Source organism: Sciurus carolinensis, chromosome 8 (assembly GCF_902686445.1).
Source record: "Sciurus carolinensis chromosome 8, mSciCar1.2, whole genome shotgun sequence".
NCBI lineage: Eukaryota > Metazoa > Chordata > Mammalia > Rodentia > Sciuridae > Sciurus > Sciurus carolinensis.
The window spans coordinates 115,152,761-115,173,082 of record NC_062220.1 but is presented as its reverse complement, the minus strand read 5'-3'; the positions used below and the strand labels follow the sequence as shown (position 1 = coordinate 115,173,082).

At 42.7% G+C, this 20,322-nt stretch overlaps 1 protein-coding gene across 4 annotated transcripts in view; it reads right to left on the bottom strand.

Annotated features, from left to right (window-relative positions):
• Positions 1-4,555: 4,555 nt before the first annotated feature.
• Osbp2 (oxysterol binding protein 2) overlaps positions 4,556-20,322 on the bottom strand; it is a 164,168-nt gene continuing 148,401 nt past the window's right edge. For 2 of the 4 annotated variants that reach the window (XM_047562035.1, XM_047562038.1), the window contains 9 exons: positions 18,913-18,967; positions 18,245-18,391; positions 16,936-17,181; positions 14,612-14,732; positions 14,252-14,355; positions 14,080-14,175; positions 13,818-14,002; positions 5,067-5,305; positions 4,556-4,883 (listed from right to left, as the gene is read on the bottom strand). In XM_047562035.1, coding sequence (XP_047417991.1) covers positions 4,738-4,883; positions 5,067-5,305; positions 13,818-14,002; positions 14,080-14,175; positions 14,252-14,355; positions 14,612-14,732; positions 16,936-17,181; positions 18,245-18,391; positions 18,913-18,967 — 1,339 coding nt within the window. In that variant the 3' untranslated portion in view covers positions 4,556-4,737. The remainder of the gene's footprint in view (positions 4,884-5,066; positions 5,306-13,817; positions 14,003-14,079; positions 14,176-14,251; positions 14,356-14,611; positions 14,733-16,935; positions 17,182-18,244; positions 18,392-18,912; positions 18,968-20,322) is intronic. The other 2 variants (XM_047562036.1, XM_047562037.1) reach the window with 2 other exon arrangements.

Genomic DNA, 20,322 nt, shown 5'->3' with positions numbered 1-20,322 from the left:
AAAGATTTTATTGTCTCCATGGTCTTGCAATTTCCCTGTATTGTATTTACTGTGGATGTCTTTTTATTTATTCTGATTGGAATGCACTGAACTTGATTCTGCTTATTGATTTTTTTTATGAATTCTTAGAATTTTTTAGCCATTAAGTCTTCAAAGCTTGCTTCTTCATTAAAAAAACAGAACTTTTTTCTCCTTCTAGAATAGGTTGAACACATGTGATATGTTCTAATTTTAATCCTCCATATCTCCTTAATTCTCTTTTATATTTTTACCTCTTTATGTATTTGTGTTACAATCTGGATTTTTTCATATTCATATTCTCTTCAGCTGTATTTTTATTTACCAAATTATTTTTAGTGATTTAAATTTTTTTCTGAAGGCTTTTAGTTTTTAAAAAATATTTTATTTCAAGCTGCCCTTCTTTTCCTAGAAATATATCAGACGTGCTTATTTTCTATTCTATGTCTAATCATTTCACTATACAGAGGAGTTTTATGTCTGATTCTTCCATCTGTTATTTCTGGTAGCTGTTGCTCTTGCGGGGGACTCATTACCTTATGTATTTAGAAATTTTATGCTGTGAGCTTCTTGTTTCTTGCCGTTTCATATCTGGGGTCTCATAGGGTCTGATCCTCCAGAGAGGACTTGTTTGCTTCTCTCAGGTGACTGGGGACACTAAGAACTTGGGATCATGTTATAGTTTCTGCTGGACATTTTAGTGTACTATTCAGATGGTGTGTATCTTGGCCACAAAACTGAGGGCCTGCTCCTGATTACAAATTCTTAGGAAAATTTTTCTACTCTGCTTAGGACAACATTTACTTTAGATTTACTGTTTTATTGAAGCCATTTGGGGACCCAACTTTATGGGGAACATCTCCTATTAAGTGTCCTACCTTGGGAGGGTAGTGAAAACATTTAGGCTTAATGAGCTCTGAAAGATAAAAATATTCTGTATACTTTTCCAACTCATGGTTGTACTTGATATTTTAAAAATTGTATCCAACATGTCTGTTTTCCAAAAAGGAATATATTCTAGGAATTAGTCCTTGAACTGGTTGATGTAGTGATTGATTTATAATGGAAAGCTTCCTGATATTGAAGTTTTATGCATTTCTGTAGTAAACCCAACTTTTGCATGGGTTTGCCAACTAGTCAGTCTTTTGATGTGACTAGGTCCTATCTGATACTGTTATATGGATTTATGAGAATCTTTCTTGTACGAAATTGTACTCAACTCATGTGTGCGTGTGTATATGTACATACAAATATTTAATATACCTTATATATTCTTTAGAAAGAATGAAGTGTGTATTTCTTGTTTTAGCATTGTCTTTATTGGGTTGTTGGTGAAGTTATTTATACATGCTGGCTAACTTCATAAAAATAACAAGTTAATCTCTGCTGCTGCTGTTATCTTTCTGGTGTCTTCTCCCCACCCCTACTCCTCTTGTGCTGAGTCCCAGCTCTGGAGATAAGGGAACCTCAGACCACCTCTTTCTCTTTACCAGTGATTTTTTCATACTCCTACCCCAGTCTATCAGGAATAGCAGTTTGGCTTTATAGTTTGAGAGAAGCAAAAGTTGCCTGGGTCCCTAGGTTCAGCTCTTCCCCAGTTCCATCTCTGAGGCCCCTTCCCTCTTGATACTGCACCCCTGAGATTTTGCTCTAGTTGGTCTTTCTGGCCTGAAATTCATTAGTTCAACAACTATTCATCAAGCACTTATTATGTACCAGGGACTGGGAATACAAGACAAGATTCCCACTCTCATGAAACTCATAGTCCACTAAGAGTAGGGGAAGATAGACAACAAATAAGTACAATACATGTTATGCATGTGGAGAAAAATAAGGCCATTTGTGCCTTTCTAGCTTGTTTGGGTATCTGCAGGTCAAGCCCTTTCCCCCATACCATGAATTCTTTAAACAAAATCAGAAAAAATTTAGCCACTTTTTGTGCAATTACTTTCCCATATAAATCTTATAATCAGCTGGTCAATATTTTAAACAATATTGATAGGATTTTACCAGGGATTATCTTGAATCTGTAGATTTGGAACCAACATAACTGAGTTTGCCTATCTATGAATATAGCCTTTTCCCTCTTAAGCTCAGGTCCTTTTAATCATATCTAAAAGATTATTTACATGCCTTATAGCTTTTTATTGGACTTATCTGAGGTTCCTTAATTATGGCTTATTGTGTAGAACTTTGCTTACTCAGTGGCGTTTAGTGTACAGGAAACCACAGAGTATACATCAGTCTAGTCTCCTGCTGGTCATTCCCTGCTCTGAGCTTTGGATACCTATCTTTGCCTCAGTGGGCTTTGTCACTTCTGGGCTTCCCATGCAGCCAGTCCCCTCTCATGGCAAGGAGCTCCAATGCTCTTTGGGTTGAGTTCATCCTGAAGTTGCCTAATCCCTAATCCCAGCCTATTCCAAAGAGAGTTGCCCCTCCAGCTCTTCTGCCAGGACTCACCAGTGGCTGCTACCTCTCAAATGGGGAAGCAAGTAGCCAGGCAGGACCAGCTTTGGGTCCCTCTGTTCTAGATCATCTAGGCAGATGGTGAGAGCCCTGGCTGATTCCCTGTGGTGCCCTGCCCCTCCCCATCGTCTCACCTGGAAGCACGGACCGTGGAGGATGACCAAGTGGACCAGACCACCAGCCACTCACTCTGCTATGTCTTTTAGGAGCTAGTGATCTGAGTTGCCTGGCAACAGGGGTAACAGAAGCAGCCCAGGCCACAGTTGTCAAGCAACACAGAACTCACCAGGGCAGGCCTTCCCTCTTAAAAAATTGTGCTGTGCTTGGCTTCACCCTAGATAGCTACAGGAATTGAGAGGAGGATGCTGCTAGTGGTCTCCAGGTGGCTAAAATACTGTCCTTTTTGGAGGGAGTGCAGATCTGGGGGCAGGTCTGACCCATGGCTGCATGAACAGGACAGTCACTGGCAGAGATGCATCCATCCCCTCCCAAGGTTAACGCTGATGGTGCCGACTCATCCCCTGGGCAGCCTTCTGGGCACAGGCCCTGCCCTCAGCAGGCTCCCCACTCTCCTTCTAGACCTATCTCCTGCTGCTTGGTGTTGAGCAAAACAAAGCCCATGTTTCTCCCCTCATGCCACTTTGTGGGCTGTCATCTGCCATGTTCATAAAAGCCTTCCTTGGTCTAGTCACAGGGCAGTGGGAAACTCCAAAGCCAGTTTTTTTTTTTTTTTTTTTTTTTTTTTTTTTTTTTTTTTTTTAATTATCCATCAAAAGGTGCTTGTTTACAAAGTGTTGAGAAGAGGTACATTCCACAGCTCTGAGGGGAGGCCCAGGGGGCCACCTCACCCCACCTTGCCTCTGGAGTGGACATCATAAGGCATTTCACACGTTGGTGTTTTCACTTTAGTTTTTTTGTTTGTTTGTTTGTTATTTCTATAAAAACAAAACCAGTCCTGGAGTAGAGAGAAAAACCCCCACAATGAATTTTCAGGATCAAACAGAAGTGGGGAGGATTGGAATGGGGGTTTCTGAGGTCTGGGACTGAAGTTACAGTGGTCCAGTACCCTCAAGGTTGGCAGAAGCTGCTGGAAGGGATAGGAGGAGAGGGCAGGGCACAGCTGACAGGAAGCCAAACTCAGACAGGTATATCCTGTCTTCATCATTTTGCACTTTTACATACCATAGAAATTTAAGCAAAATAGCTATTTTATATATATATATATTTATATATCATATATATAAATTAGACAAAGAATTCAGGGGGAGCAGAGATGGGGCACCCCCTGAGCCGCCTGAGGAAGAATGCCAGGTCTCTGCATGTCCAGGTCACCAGCCCATGCTGAGTGGGGGTCTGTTTGTTATTGCTGATTTGGGGCCTGGTTCTTGGGGTGGGGAGCACCTGTGGGCCCTGCCTTCTACCCTTCCTGGCCTCTTTGGGTCTAGGCACAGCCCCAGCATGGTCAAGGCTAGGCAAGGGGCTGCTGCCCTCAATCCACATGGGGGATGCCCTCATTGGTCCCCTTCCCCCATCATGGATTGTTGCTCCAGAGAGAGACCCCTTGTGCTCTCTTGGCCTAGGCAGGCCCCTTTCTACTTGGTCTTTGGGCCCTGGGCTCCTAGGGGGTGGGCAGCTCAGATATAAATGTTATGTTCAGCTACAAAATTCTCCCAACTCAAAGGGGTCTGGCTTTCTGATGTCTTTAAAAAGGAAATTCTTGCCAGAACAATTTTGTGGCAAGAAAGCACACTTGGAAAGCTGTCTGCTAAATGCTGTACTAAAAATATTTACTAAAGGTCATGGCTGGAAAGAAATGTAGTTTTTTTTTTTTTTTTTTTTTTTTTTTTTCTTTCTAAAAAAGTCAAAAGAGGCTCCCTAGGAAGGGCCAGTACCTCCCTGGTTGGAGGCTAGTGACTTGGGCAGCTATGGCCTGGGCCAGCCAGCCTGAGTTGTGGTAACTGGGAGCTGGGGTGCCTATAGGGTCCAAGTCTATGGTGAAGAGGCGGGGTGACTGGGTACACCTAGAGGCTGGAGAGAACCCGGGTCAGTCCTTCCTCCTTCTAAGGTGGGAGCCCCCCCATCAAAAAAAAAGTTTTTCTGTTTTTTTTTTTCCTAAGGAAAAAAATCTAAAAAAAGAAAGAAAGAAAGAAAGAAGTGCGTGGATTGGAGGGGATATTCAGTACTAAACTGAGTGCATTAAAGAAAAAGTGGACCCGGCTGTGCAGGCGCCTGTATTTGCTGCAGGGGTGGCGCTCAGAAGATGTTGGGGCACATGTGCCAGTCTTGCCTCTCCTTGGCTTCCCAGTAGCCACCCTTGTATATGCAGGCAGTTTCCCCGGTCAGTGGGTCCAGTCTCTTCTCGAACCACAGCGGCACGTACACGTCTGACTCCTTCTCTGCTGGGAAGACATAGTGGGCCGGTGGGTGGGTGGGTGGCCTGCTCTCCAAAACTCACCCGGTCCCTGCAGGATCCCCAGCCCAGACACCCCTTTTCGTCTTCTGGGACGCCCGTCCTTTCTTTTTCCCAGGCACCCCCTTGAACCCTTCACCTGCCCCGGGGCACCCTCGCAGCCCTGCCTCACCTTCCTCTGTTGCGCAGCCTTGGCCATGGCCAGATATACAGGACTCCAGCCGTCGGCGCCGCGACAAGCGCTGCTTTTCCTCCAGCCGCTGCTTCTCAGTGTTGGCCTCGTCCCAGCGCCCCTTCTCCATCAGCCGCTGGTCTGGCCGCAGGCGGCTATCCGTGGGCGCTACGCCCTCCTCCAGCTCATTTAGGGTCAGGGCCAGCTCCGAGAAGTAGTACATGTTTTCTGCGTTCTCCCTGCGGCGGCGTGAGTGGGACCCTGCGCTGTCCCCAGGCCACCTCCTTCACTGGTCCCAAGCCGCCCCTGGCCCCTCCTGGCCCGGCACCTCCTGGGCCTGGGCCGAAGTTTCCCTGCCCCACCCCGACCGCCACTTCTGATGAACCCACCAGCTGCAAAACCCACCAGCTGAATCCAACTCACCCTTTCCTGCCCGCACTTCGCCTATGCTCCACTAACCGGCAGCTGCTTTGCTACTTTAGACTTAACTGGGAATTTGGCCTTTTCATCCAGTTTTTCAAAGTTATCAGCATAAAATCGTTACCTAATATCGTCGTTGATACTGCATTAAAGCCAGTGGCATAAAAACCTCGCTTTTTGCATGTGATGTTGGTTATATGTGCTTACTATTTTGAATATCCGTGTCAGGGTTAGTCAGTTTTATTCCTTGTTTGAAGATCAAACTTTGTTGCTCTCCCAGCACCGCATAAACAAACACAACAAAAACATTTTTGCTCCTCTTTTAGGGTTTTCTGCCTCTATTTTTCTGTTATATTCCTTCTACTTTTCTGGGGCTAATTCTGCTATTCTTGTTTCTTGAGATGGATGCTTAGCTCATTATTTTTCAGCTTTTTTTCTTTTCTAGTACAATGTGCATTTTGAGGCTACACATTTCACTCCAATTGCTGCTTTAACTGAATCCTACCACTTTTGATATGTTATTTTCATTATCATTCAGTTATCTTTCCTGATTTCTAATATATCTTATCTGACCTATGGATTAGTTGGAAGCCCCCAGCCCCACCCATACTGGGAATCAAACCCAAGTCTTCGCTAGACAGACACTCCACCACTGAAATACATTCCCAAGGCCCATTCAACATTTATTTTGAGACAGAGCCTTGGTAAGTTGCCTGGGCTGGACTGGAACTTAAGATCATCCTGCCTCAGTCTCCCAAGTAGCTGGAATTATAGTGTGTGCCAGCATATTTCTTAAATTTATAAACATATGGGGATGTTTCTAGTTGTCTTTTCTGGTATAATTACTTGGAGTCAAATGATACACTTGGCATAATTTTTGTCCTTTGAAATTTTCCTATGGCCTAGTATATGGTCAATTTCTGAGAATGTTTTTGATGCATTTTTTGGGTGCAGTGTTTTATAACTGGTAGGTTCTGTTGTTCAAATGTATCCTCCCTGAGGGTTTTTTTTTTTTTCTTTCTATCTCTAGGAGAGGGATATTAAAAGTTCCCAATTTGATTGTATATTAGTATATTTCTCTTTACATTTATATCAACTTAGGCTATATATATTTTGAGGTTGTGTTTGGTACAAGATACATTTGGATTTAATACTCATCTTCCTGGTGAACTGAGCCTTCATCATTATGAACTAACCCTTTTATCTCTAGTATTTTTGTAAAGTTTGTTTTGTGATATGAATATAGTTAAGCAATTTTGGTTTGGTATTTTTTCTTTTTCTTTTCTTTTCTTTTTTTTTTTTTTTTTTGGTGGTGTTGGTGATGGAACCCAGGACAAGTGGTCTACCACTAAGCTACAACATCCCTAGCCCTGGTTAGAATTTCTGTGGACATATCTTTTTTCATCCTTTCATTCTAATCTTTCTTTAGTTTCCAATTTAGATGCTTCTCTTATAGACCAAATATAGTTGAATTTTTTAAAAAAATTCTGAATCTTACAATGGGAATATTATAATGAGAATATTTAATATAATTACAGGTTGAATATTCCTTATCCAAAACAGGACCAGAAGTGTTTTGGATTTTTTTGGACTTTGGAATATTTGCATGTACATAATGAAATATCTTGGAGATAAGACCCAAGTATAAACAAAAAAATTATATTTATTCTGTACCTTACACATGGTCTAATTTTATGCAATATTTTGAGTGTGCCTGTATTTCTGTGACCTGTCATATGAGGGCAGGTGTAGAATTTTCTACTTGTGATGTCTTATCAGTGCTCAAAAAGTTTTGGAATTTGGAGCAGTTTGGATTGCAGACTTGGATTAGAAATGTACTAATTAGATATGCTGGGTTTAAATCTACTATCTTGTTTTCTCTTTTTGTTCTCTTCTTTTTTGGGACCTCACGCACACAGATTTGGATTAGTCATCATCCTTAGTACATGATACCTTCTATTGGCTCTTAAATGGTCTGCTTTTTTTTTTTTTTTTGGGTGCTGGGGATCGAACCCAGGGCCTTGTGCTTACAAGGCAAGCACTCTACCGACTGAGCTATCTCCCCAGCCCCATGGTCTGATTTTTATTAATGTAATGTTGCCACCCTAAATAAAAGGTAGAATCCTGACAAAAACCTACATCTAACCATATAGAAAATTCACCAATCCATTCCCTTTTCAGATAGCCATCAGCAAGACTCCTGGGTTCATCAGTCCCCTCCTTTCCTTTTAATAGAATTTTATTGTATCTTTAGGTATTCTTAAGTCTCTGTGTATATATATATATATATATAGTTTTGAACTGTATAAAAAGAATATATGACATATAATAGTTTGGAGTTTTATTTACTAAGATTTATCTATATTGCTGCATAGTGCTGTGTTTCCTTTGTTTTAATTACTGAGTAATATTTTCTCCTGTGAATATATCATAGTTATTCACTCAATAAATTCCTGGGTTGTTTCCAATTTTGTTTTGCTATTGGATTAGTCTTGTGTGTGCATTTCCTGTTGTACATTTACAAGGATTTCTCTTGAGTTCATACCTAGAAGTGGGACTGCTGGATTATTAGACTTCCTGATTTTTCATCTTTTTTTTTTTTTTTTTTTTTTGGAACTAGGGATTGAACTGAGGGGCACTTAACACTAAGCCACATCCCCAACCCTTTTTATTTCTTATTTGAGACAGGGTTTCATTAAATTGCTTAGGGCCTTGCTAATTTGCTAAGACTGGCTTTGAGCTTCCGACCCTCCTCCCTCAGCCTCCAGAGTCCCTGGGATTACAGGTGTATGTCACTGCACCTAGAATGATAGTTAACCTTCAGGAGATAAAGCCAAATGGTTTTCCAAAGTGGTTACACCAATTATTACTCCTATTAGCAATGCATAAGAGATATTGTGGGTCTACATCTTCTTCAACCACTGATAAGACTTTTGTCATTTTTACTAATCAAATGATTATAAAATGGTATCTCATTGTGGTGGTTTTGATTTGCATTTCCCCAGTTAGCAATGATGTTGATTGTGGTTTTCATATGATGACTGATCATACATGTTTCTTCTGTGAAATTCTTGTTCATGACTCTTGCACATTTTGCCACTGGCTTGTTTCTGTTCTACTTGTTGATTAGAAATCCTTTATTTAAAGATTTAATTATGATAAAATACTCTTTCTGTATTCTTGATACTAATCCTTTGTCAGGTGTAGGTATTGTGATTACCTTCTTCAAATTTATGTTTTGTCTTTTCACTTTCCTTTTTTCTTTCTTCTTTTTTCTGTAGCACTGGGAATTGAACCCAGGGCCTCATACCTGCTTGGCAAGTGCTCTACCACTGAGCTACATCCTTAGCTCTTTTTTTTAAAAAAAATTATTGAGACAGGGTCTTTCAGTTGCTCAGACTGGCCTAGAACTTGGAATCCTCTTGCCTCAGCCTCCTGAGTAACTGGGATTATAGGTGTACACTAGGCCTGGCACCTCACTTTCTTTTTCTTTTTTGTTTTTTTTTTTGGTGCTGGGGATCGAACCCAGGGCTTTGTGCTTACAAGGCAAGCACTCTACTGACTGAGCTATCTCCCCAGCCCCCTCACTTTCTTTTAATGAGTAAAATGCCTCTTAATAAACAAAAATGTTTTTATATAGTTAAATCAATGCTTTATTTGTATCTTGTTTCAGATATGTTTTCTTAAGTTCTAGAAGATATTCATCTATTTCTTTTTTACTTAGAGTATTAACTTATTGTTTAGGAATAAGTCAAACTTAGTACTTAACCACAAGACCATTGTCTGTTGTTGATTTCTGTTATAATGTAAGGGAGGGAATCAGTTAATCTTTTTCCAAATAGATAACTGTTTTGACTTACATCTATGTGTAATCAGCCCCATCTTTCCACATGATCTGATATGCCACCTTTTCCAAATATCAAAGATACATGTATCCATGGAATTATTTCTAGGCTTATCATCTCACTCTACCTTAATTTCAAAGTAGGTCTTGATATCTACTATGCTTAAGTACTCTGGTTTTCTTCAGAAATGTCTTTGCCCTTTATTCCTCAATATAAATTTTAAAATTCTAATACCCAGTTCATTGGAAATCCCTATAGGGATTTTATCTACTGATTCTTTAAATCATGACATTTTTATATTACTAAGTCTTTCTATATATGAACGTTGTATTTTTCTCCATTTATTTAGCTCTTCCTTTGATATCTCTTAGTAAAGTTTTACAATTTTCTCTATAGAGGTCTTGAATGTAAGATTTATTACAAGGTCCTTATTATTCTCTTATATAATTGGTGTCTTAAAATGCATTTTCTAGTTGTTTGCTCCTAGTGTATAGAACTGCAACTGATTTTTGCATATTAATCTTATATCTGGGCACATCTATTGAGATGTTAATATGATTAATTTGTAGATCTTCTAATATAAAATTATTCTTGCATATCCTGAATAAATTCAACATGATGGTAGATTGTTATTTTTTATACACTGTTTTCTAATATCTTGTTTTGGAATTTTACTTATGTAAGTAGAATAGGGCAGAAATTTTATTTTCCTGCTACTGTCTTCACCTGGTTTGGTATGAAAGTTATTCTGGTCTCATAGTATAAAAGAGTATTTCCTCTCCTGTGATCCTGAAGACTTTACTTAAAACTGGGTTAACATATTTCTTTTTTCCTTTTTTCTTTTTGGTACTGGGGATTAAAGTCAAAGGGTGCTGACCTATATACCCAGTCCTTCTTATTTTTTTATTTTGAAATAAGGTCTCACTAAGTTGCTTAGTACCTTGCTAAGTTACTGGGGCTAGCCTTGAACTTGTGATCCTCCTGCCTCAGCCTCCCAAATTGCTGGGATTATAGGCATGTGCCACCATGCTCTGCTGGGTCAACATATTTCTTGAAAATTTTGGTAGAATTTATCTGTAAAATTATCTGGGTCTGTGTTTTCCTTGTAGTAATTAAAACTACTGCTTTATTTTCTTTAATTATTGGAGGACTATTGATGTGTTTTACTTCTTCTGGAGTCAATTCTTAAAAGTTATGTTTTTCTAAGACTATGTCCAAATAGTATCTTTATACTTTATATGTCATATGAAACTTTTTCATTAATATTTATTAATTCCATCTTGATTAGTCTTAGCAGTAGGTTTCTCTATTGTCAGTTGTTTTTTTCCTCAAAGAATCAACTTTTGACCTTATCAAGCTTCTTTATGTTTCCTCTTCTATTTTATTGATTTCTTCTTTTATGGGATATATGGGTTAAACTTTACTTACCGCAGAAACTCAGAAATGAGTAGGCCTCAAAATTAGAAACTATTTAAGGCACTATGTGAGTCTTGAGACACTACCTTTGGTGTATATGTTCAGTTTTGATATTTCTGCTGTCTTTAGTTCTAGATATTTAAAAATTGCCATTCTGACTTCCTATTATACTCATGGGTTATTTAGAAACTTAAAATTTGTTTCTAAATATGTGGGAATTTTTAACTTGTATTTGTAAGGTCTAGTTGTATTATGATAGATTGTGGTTTGTCAAGGCTTTCTTTAGGGTTTAGTACATGACTGATTTTTGTATACATGCCATGTATTCTTGAGAAAAAGTATATTTTCTGACTGCTGCATCTATAAGCCTGTGAATATCCTGTATTGTTTTCATCTCCTTCATCATATCCTTCCTTTTTTTTTTTTTAACTTGACCTGTGAACAAGTGAGAGGGGTATACTGAAGTCTCCCAATCTCCCACTACAGTGATGGATTTATCAATTTCTTTCTTAGGTATCATTGTGCACTTTGCAAATTTTTTTTTTTTTTTTTTTGGCGGTGCTGAGGATTGAACCCAGGGCCTTGTATTTGCGAGGCAAGTACTCTACCAACTGTGCTATATCCCCAGCCTACCTTTGCAAATTTTTGAGGCTGTTTTATTCATGCATAATGTTTTAAACTTGGAACTTCTTAATAAATTTATCCATTTATTATACAGCAACTTTTCCTTCCTTAATAATGTTTTCACCCTTAAGTCTGTTATACCTGATGTTAATATAGCTATTATAGCTTTTTCAGTTTGATTTTCACAATATTTCTTTTACTTTTGACCTTTGCATATTTTAGTGTTATAAGGAGTATATATCTGGATTTTTTAAAAAAAAATCCTATAAAAAATCCTATCAATATTTTTTTAGCTAGTTTCATCTACTTATATTTATTATGAGTATTGAAATCCTTGACCCTATTTCTACCATGTTAATTTACTGTTTTTGTTTGTAATATCTTTCATTTTTATTATTCTCTTAAGAAACATATATATCTTCCTTCTAATAAGAACTTAGCATTTCTTCATAGTCCTGGTGTCTTTCCCTTTCTTCCCAATATACCAATGTTACCTAGACTTTATTCTGCATTATTATGAGCATATTTTATCTTTTCCTTTGGTCTTTGGAATTGTTTTTATAAAATCTTTTTACTTCATGTGTCTAGCACAACATCTTTTGGAAATTTTCCCTCCCCATTTTAAGGTATTATGTCTAGGGGGCTGGGAATATAGTTTAGTGGTAGAAGCTAAGCATGCATGAGGCCCTGTGTTTAATCTCTGAGAGAGAGGTTCAGTATTATTTTCACTGGGAGTTTTTGTATGTCAAACTTTCTGTATGCCTGCCTGAAGGTTTTTTAAAAATTTATTTTTTTTCATATCCTCACAGTATAGCTTGTTTGGATAGAAAGTTTACCTTCTAATTTCATTTACTTCATAACTTTGGAAATAGTACTCCAGTGTTTGTTGTTGCTAAATTTGATGTCAATTTGTCTTTACCCTTGATTGAAATCTTTTACTTCTCTTTGGAAGATAGTAGAATTTTTTCTTTGGTGTTCCCAGTTTTGACCATGTGGTCTATGTGAACATTTCTCTTTACTTTCACTTGGAGAACTTTTTTTTTTTTTTTTTTGGTGCTGGGAATTGAACTCAGGGCTTCATGAATGCTAAGCACATGCTCTTCCATTGAACCACATCCTTAGCTCTCAGAAAGTTATTTTCATTCTCTTTAACTATTCTTCCTTCTCTCCATTTTTATTTCCTTCTTTTCTTCTGAGTTTCTAGTTAAATGTATTATTTTAGCGGTTACCCTTGGAATTAAAATATCCATACTTCTAATAGTCAAAGGTTAATCTGAATCTTGACCTACCTCCTGGGTAGCATAGGGCCTTCAAGCGGTTTCCCTCCATTTCTTTCTTTTCTGACTTAATGTCATTGTGCCATCTAAAATTTAAAACCCTGTGAGACATTATTCTTCTTGTTTATTCACTGTTCATTTAGATCTGCATTTTTGTTCTTCATTCACTTATACATCTTGGATCTTTCACTTGGGATTAGTTTCCTTGTGTCAGAAGTATATCCTTTAGTACAGGTCTGCTGGTGGCCAAGTCAATGTTTGTTTTCCTGAAAAGATCTTTATTTCAACTTCATTCTTTAAAAATGGTTTGCCCTGGCAATGTGTCTCTTAGCACATGGAATATATCACTTGGCTATTTTCAAGTTCCCAATTTTATTGATGAGGAGGTATCTATCAAGGTGATATGTTCCTTAGCACATAATATCTTTAAAAAATCTGGTTACTTAATATTCTCTGATATTGGCAGTCTCACTATATAGACTTAGGTATAAAAAATCTGCTATTTGCTCTTCAAAAGTGGTCTCTGTTTCCTTCTACTCTGACTAGAAGTGTTCTGGACACTCCTCTCAAACTTGCATGTGAATGCCCTATGGACCTTATTGAATACAGATTCCCATTCTGTCTGAAGGCAGATTATACACACTAACAAGTCCCCAGGGAATGCCAACCAAACCTGCTCTGGGATCCTCACTAAGGTCACCCACAGGCTTTCCACTCTAGCTTCTTGTCTTCTCCAATATGTCTCTCTATTAAATCTTTCCATGAAGTTCTCAACTTTGGTTATTTTTCTTTTGTAGAATTTGTTTTGTTCTCTTTAGAATCTGCAATCACAGTTTTTATAATTTTCTGTTTCCTGCAAGTTTTTTTCCAGTTCATTTTTATTTCACAGTCATGGAAGGATTATGTCCATTCACCTTGTCTCTGCATAGTTTCTCTTCTCTCCCAACAGTTTCACATTCATTTACTTGTGGGTGTCTTGCTTCCATACTGGGATGTCAGGTGCGTGATATTGTTCTCTGTTCACTTGTCAACTGAGCCCTCCCAACCTTGTGTTTCTTGTTGGGTAGGGAAGTAGGGTCATCTGCCTGTTTACTGCTCACTTGCCTCCTTTCTGTTTCTCCCTCAGCCCCTGCCCCATATCCTGTAGAGGGCCCCCATTCCCTACTCACGGCAGTGGGTACTTCTTCCATAGCAGCTTGGCTGGCAGAGTCTGGTATACTGTCTTCTGCTTCCCATCAGAGCTGGGGCTGCTGGAGCTACTCTGCACAATCTTGGAGCATTCCATCTGCTCATCCCACGAACCGGACAGCACGTAGTGGGCCTTGCCCTGGCTGTCACTCACCACTCCTGTCACCTGTGGATATTGTATGCTCACATAAGCATACATCCTACTGTGGGTCTCCTGGGGTGCTAGAAGGTGGTCCTGTTTACCTTTCGGGGTGCCTCTTTGGAGAAGTAGCTATAGGGCACAAACTTCAGCTGGCACCGGTCATTGGTCTTATGGTTCACAATCTCGATATCCCCTGACTGATGAGAGAAGGTAGTGGTCAGTGTCCAATCTCCAGGCTGTATGCTTCCCCTCCCAGGGGTACCCAGCTCTGACCTGGTCAATCCAGAGCTTGCCCACAATGATGTTGTGCACAGTTGAGGTGCTCTTCCTCCACACGTAGTGATTCCCACTGGCCTGGAATTCTAAGTGGATGGCACCTAGAGGCCAGGTACAGGTTAGAGATCATGGACCTATCATGTGGGCCCTACCCACAGGCCCAGGGTCTCGAGAACCAGAGGATATCCATATGGGCTGGGAGTGGGGCAGGCCAGGAGATCTGTGGGTGGTGGTAGGGGAAGACCTGCAGGGAGGTCTCCCCTGAGAGAGCCCCAAGTTGGCTTTTAGGGTCGGCAGTGTCCTTCCTCTGAAGCACAGTGCCTTTTTGTTCTAGGAGCACACAGATACCCTGCTCACCAAGTGGCATGATAGAGATGTATTTCCCCCGGAACTTGCTGGCGATGGTGATCTCCTGCCAGAGGCTCCAGCCATGCTTGGAGAACACGTAGTGAGCAGCTGAGGGAGGGTGGTGGCTCACCTGGGACCAGACCAGATGGGTTGTGAGCATTGTTGGACATGGGCCCATACCATCTCCCCTACCAGGCAGTGACAGCCTGCCCTGATTCTAGGATACATAGCTCTGTGGCCACAGGAGCAGGCCTGGCTGCTCCTCTGGGTGGCCTGGACCCAAGACAGGTCCCTGGTAAGGAGAGAATCCCAAATGGAAAGCAACCCAAGTAATTGTCCTGGGCCTGCCCCAGTCACAGGAGTGTGAGATGGGCCTGGTGTCACCATGCCTGGCTCTTGGGCTGTGTAAAAGGGGTGATGGTGGAGGCTGTGCCTCCAGGATGTGCCCAGAACTGTCTACACTGAAGGCTAAGGAAGCAAAGGGTATTGCTTTATCAAGAGCTTCCATGCCTACTTTCTCATTTAATTCTCGCTACATACCTAGGAAGAAGTGTGGTGTTACATGGAGGGAGAGGGTCCAGAATAGCAAAGCCATTTTAACCAAGGGGCAGAGTCCACCCTGGCAAGGGTGGGAGTCATGTCAGTGTCTTGCCTCAGGTCTCCTTTCTGCCCCATATGTGGCCCCAGGCCCCCTGAGCCTTCCCCTTACGGCAATGGGCACACTTTACCACTTCCTTTCCTCCCAGGACACCCGCCAGCTGCCACCTTCTGCCTCATGCCACCATCAACTCTTTCCTCATTACACACCTGCCAGGCTCTGCCTGGTCTAACCTCTTACTCCTCAGAGCACTGTTTGGTCTCATGGCATGAGACAGGCTCCAAGTCTAGCCTCACCCCTGAACACCAGCTGCCTCCACTTAGACAGGTTCAACATGACCAGAGTCAGCAGGTTCCTGACACCCCATCAAAGTCATAGTCTCACATTACCATAGGCAGCATCACCTCTTCAGCCTTGGGAGTGCAGACCCAACCTGTAGCTGCCCTGTCCCTTAGCCCAGCTATCACCCATGGCAGGGCTTCCACACATCTATTAGAGCCATCCCTATGAAAACGCAGGGATGCAATCACAATGGCAAGGTGCTGGATTATCCCCACTTTCATCTCAGGCCCATCCTGTCTTTCTAGTTGCTCATGCCAAATGCTTTGGAGTCTGCCTGGTCTCTCTTCCTCATGTTCTCATTAAAACCTTAGCAAATCCTGTATGTCCTTCCTTCAAAATGTACCCAGCACCCATACTTTCCCACTTCCACCTGCACCTCCCGTACCTCCCCACTGCAGCTTCCTCCCACACAGAGTAAGCTGGATGCTTCTTCCCACCCTTGTCTCCTCCTCTCCTCCTTCTCTCTGCGTCAAACTGCTCCCTGACCCACGCTCCCTTTTAGAAAGAGCCAGAAGCATCTGACATACAAAGTGCCTGAGCGCCCCCTGGAGCCTCATAATAGGAGCCACATTTGTCAGTTCCCCATCTGTATCTTCAATATTTGAAAATACCTGGCACATCTAGGGTACTTAATGGTTGCTGAATGGATAAATGCATTTATTCAGGGGTTCAAGCCAAGGACCATGGGGTTACCCTTGAGTAACCCCAAACCCCATACCCAAAGTATCTACAAGACTGCTGGATCCACCTTCAAAATCTGGCTACTACACCCCTGTGTGGGTCCTCTGTAGTGACCTGCTTATGGGCTTTCATAGCAGCCATAGCCTTTTAAACTAGCACCCAGATCAGTGAACTTCAGCATTCTGGAAAAATTCTAAGAGCTAGAGCAGCACCAATACCAATAAAATGAATTGTTTCTCGAATGACAAGGATATCCAGGCTCAGTGTCAGGATGCCATAGCTGAGGCTCCTAGACCACTGGGCCTGGGTCTTGGCTCATCACCAAGGGATGGGGTAAAAAAGGATGAAGACAGGTGGAAGGAAGGGACACTGACCAGGATAGTGTCTATCTCAATGTACGTGGCTATCCCAGGCTCTGCCTGCCTGCTATTTTTTAGTTCAGTGGCGACTCCACACTCTGGTCTGTCTGGACTTCCAATAGTGCCCTGCAAAATTCTCTCCACTTATGCCACATGATTCCTAGCTGGGAGATGGGACCTCCCCTTCCCTGACACCAGATCCAATTCTGTCCCACTAAGCTCTCTTCTAATACCCCTCACTGTTTTCAGGAAGCCTTGGACTTATCCCTGCTATAAGAGGCCCAACTACCCAGTTGGACCTCAGCTGATGGCCCCTGGCAGGAACTTCCCAGTGCCAGTCTGGGGTGCCTCACCTGCTCACAGAGGGAGCGCAGGCCCATGTCCTCCAAGCGGTCCAACTCAAATGTCTCGCCTAGCATGGGGTTGAAGGGCTTGGCGATGCGGTGCACAGTGGTGGAGTAGGAGGACACAGAGAAGGCAGCCACCAGGCACATCTGCTCCACTGAGCTGGCGCAGTGCACGGCTTTGTCCAGCAGGTGGTGGTACTCCAAGTCTTCAGTCAGCCGCTGGAGCATGGACAGGGGCTCATTGAAGTTCACCTGTAGGTGAACAGGGAGGGGGGCAGGTGGTCAGACTAGGTCAGATGATCTTGCATCATCATGACACCTCTGCTCTTCTCAGACCTTGAGGGACATGGCTGATCTGATAGTACGTTCATGGTGAGGTCCCTCTGACAACCCGGTTGTCTAGAACCTCAGCCTCACCCTGTTACCTCCCTGGTCCCTCCTGCCTCAGTTTCCTTTGCAGAATGCACCACTTTATGGCATGCAGTATAGCATATTTTTATGAGGTCTATTGTCACTCTTCCTGCTTTGTAAATGCCACAAAGGCCAGGGCATCTGACTTGCCCATTGCAGTTATGGTGAGTGTTGAACTACTGGAACCAGAGAGTAAATGAGTAAATATGGAAATCTGTGGATAGAGAAAATTGGGGTCTTCCTCATAGTCTGAGCTGTGATCTAAGTTTTTTGTCAAGGGTTCCTGTGGAGGCCTCTGTGTAGGATGGATGGAACTCATAGCCCCCTGTCAGCCTCTAACGGGGTTACCCTCCCTCCAGAGTGTTCCCTGTGATCTCACTCCCTTCTCCCAGACATTCTGAAGGGAGTGGTATGATTCCACTGTGCAGATGCAGACAGAGACTAGAGATGTGAAAGGACTTGTATGGGTCACGGAGAAAAACTCTCTGGTCTGGTGGGCCCAAGCCTGCTCTTGGCAGAGATGCTACTGCAATCTAGTGATAAAAGGACCCTAGGTCTGTCCTCGGAACTCCATGTGGCTTTGCTGAGCCTCCATTTCCTGGGAGGGTACCAGAAATGGCCCGTAGCAAAGCCTACTTCCCCTTTACCAAGTTGGAGCAGCTGGGAAAGCGTGAAGCCTGGTCAGATCCAAAGGTTCTCTGGGGTTCCCTACATTTCCATTCACACACAGCCCTTTCCCGTCTCTTCCCGCTGAGCCCAAACACCCCTGCTCTTTGGAGGACTGACCAATGCTGCCAGACATGATTAGATAGTTAAGTGCTCGTTAGGTACCATTAAGGAAATGACACCCCAAGGCTATGTGTATGTCACAGCCCAGAGGACTGCCCTGCCCTAAGCCACCTACTGGCATGGGGATCTTGGAGAGCTCACGGCCGATGCAGTTTTTCATGATGCTCCAGAGGTTAAGGCTGTAGTTGGGCTTGTCAGGGATGCGAACACGCCTCTTGATTTTGGATGAACCCTTGGACACAAACGAGGGACTATCTAACACCTATCAGAGAAGCAGGGCATGCCTGTTAGTGGAAACCAGAGCTCCTTTGGTCCCCCACATCCCTGCCCTCAACTCTGACCTCCCCAAGGGCTAGTGCCAAATTGGCCACTGGCACATTTCTTTTTTTTTTTTTTTAATGGTACTGAGGATTGAACTCAGGGCCACTCAACCACTGAGCCACATCCCCAGCCCTATTTTGAATTTTTATTTAGAGACAGGGTCTCACCAAGTTGCTTAGTGCCTCGCTTTTGCTGAGGCTAGCTTTGAGCTCTCGATCCTCCTGTTTCAAGCTCCAGAGCTGCTGGGATTACAGGTGTGCGCCACCGTGCCTGACGCCTGGCACATTTCTGACAGGAAGGGTAGGCTGGCTTTGCCTGAATGTTACATAGAAGGCTGATCCAGGGCTCAAAGGTGGCCAGAGTTCTGGGCTTGCCCCTGTGGCCCCAAGCTCCCTGCACTGACTGACTTTTCCCCATCAGACTCCTAGAGCTTGGCCCCAGGCCAGGAGCTACCTCACTTACATTGTCTACTGAGTTCCAGTCCACTGAGCCTGTTCCGGTTCCACCTTCAATTTTTCTGAGGGAAACAAATGGGGAGGCAAGTTATAGGCAAATCTGAAGCTGCTTTGTTACCTAGTCCACCCTCTCTCCAGACCCTTCAGTGGGGTGTAAGGGACATGGTAACTCCAGTGTGCCATTTCCAATTCAGGATATCAAGTTGGGGATAAGGGGCCCAGGCAGGGATCTGGAGATGTCCCATTCACAGGTACCCCTTGACCCTGCAGCAGGCACTCAGCAAAGTCTTTGGTGTCCTGGCAACTGAGTGACCCAGCATCAAGAAGAAACCTGGGAGTGGAGACTTATTCTGGGAGAGCCCATCTAGCCCTGGGGCCCCTCCTATCCTACACAGATCCCACTGACTCCAAACTAGACCAGGTTTCCAAAAGGGCAGGGAGTGGGTCTGATGCATCCCTGTGCCCCTGATAGTTGTAGAATACAGGTGCCACAGGAGGTGCCATGGCTGAGTGGAAGCCCATGGAGGGGAAAGCCAGCCCATCCAGGGCTCCAGACATGGGGTGAGTGGGCAGGGTCTTGGAGGGTGAGGCAGCCTGAGTAGGACCTTCCTGTTTATAGTTCCAAGAAAGAGATGTTGCTGGTGAAAAGGTGGAAGGAAGCTCAGGATGACCAAGTGAGCTAACTTTGTGATTAATGTAAGCAATTTTAGATGTTACTGGAAATAGAAAATGACTCTGGGAAAGAAATATATTGCTGATGAGACTTGATAGCCCTTTCCTTGGAAGACACTAGGATAGGGAGGTGATAAAGCTCACTGGTCCATGGAGGTCCCAGCTTTGAGTGGAAAAGGAGTGGCTATGGCTTCTCACCAGCCTGCTCACGCCTCCCTGGTCATAGCTTGTGCCTAGTCCACCTGCCTATCTCCCATTTTTCTCTCTGTACCTGTTGGTGTGCTGGCACCCACAGGAATTTCCTGTGGCTCTGAGAGCCTGACAGCTTCGTTTTTATTGCTAGTAAATGTCCTGGTCTGTAATGTATGTTTTTATGGGTATTTAGAAACATTCGTGAAGAGCAGGTGTTTATGAATAATGAAACAAAAGTTTGAAAATAGAAGAGACTCCCTGAATCTTTCATCTCTTCTCAAGTGATGACACTGTGGAAGGAATGGTTGGGACCTTATACTGCTCTGAGGGCAGAATGAGCAGCTGGGGCCTTCTGGGATCTTCTCTGAACCCCAGGCTGGAACTGGATTCAGCCAATGCCCTGTTTTCTATTTCCATTTTTTAATTAAATGCCTGATGCAAACTTTGACATTTTTGATGTAAGGAAGAACAGAATCTAAGCAAAAATACCATCTAGAGAAAGACTTAAAGCTCCAAGTTTATAGTTGGTCAAAAGATCAGATGGAGTCAAAGA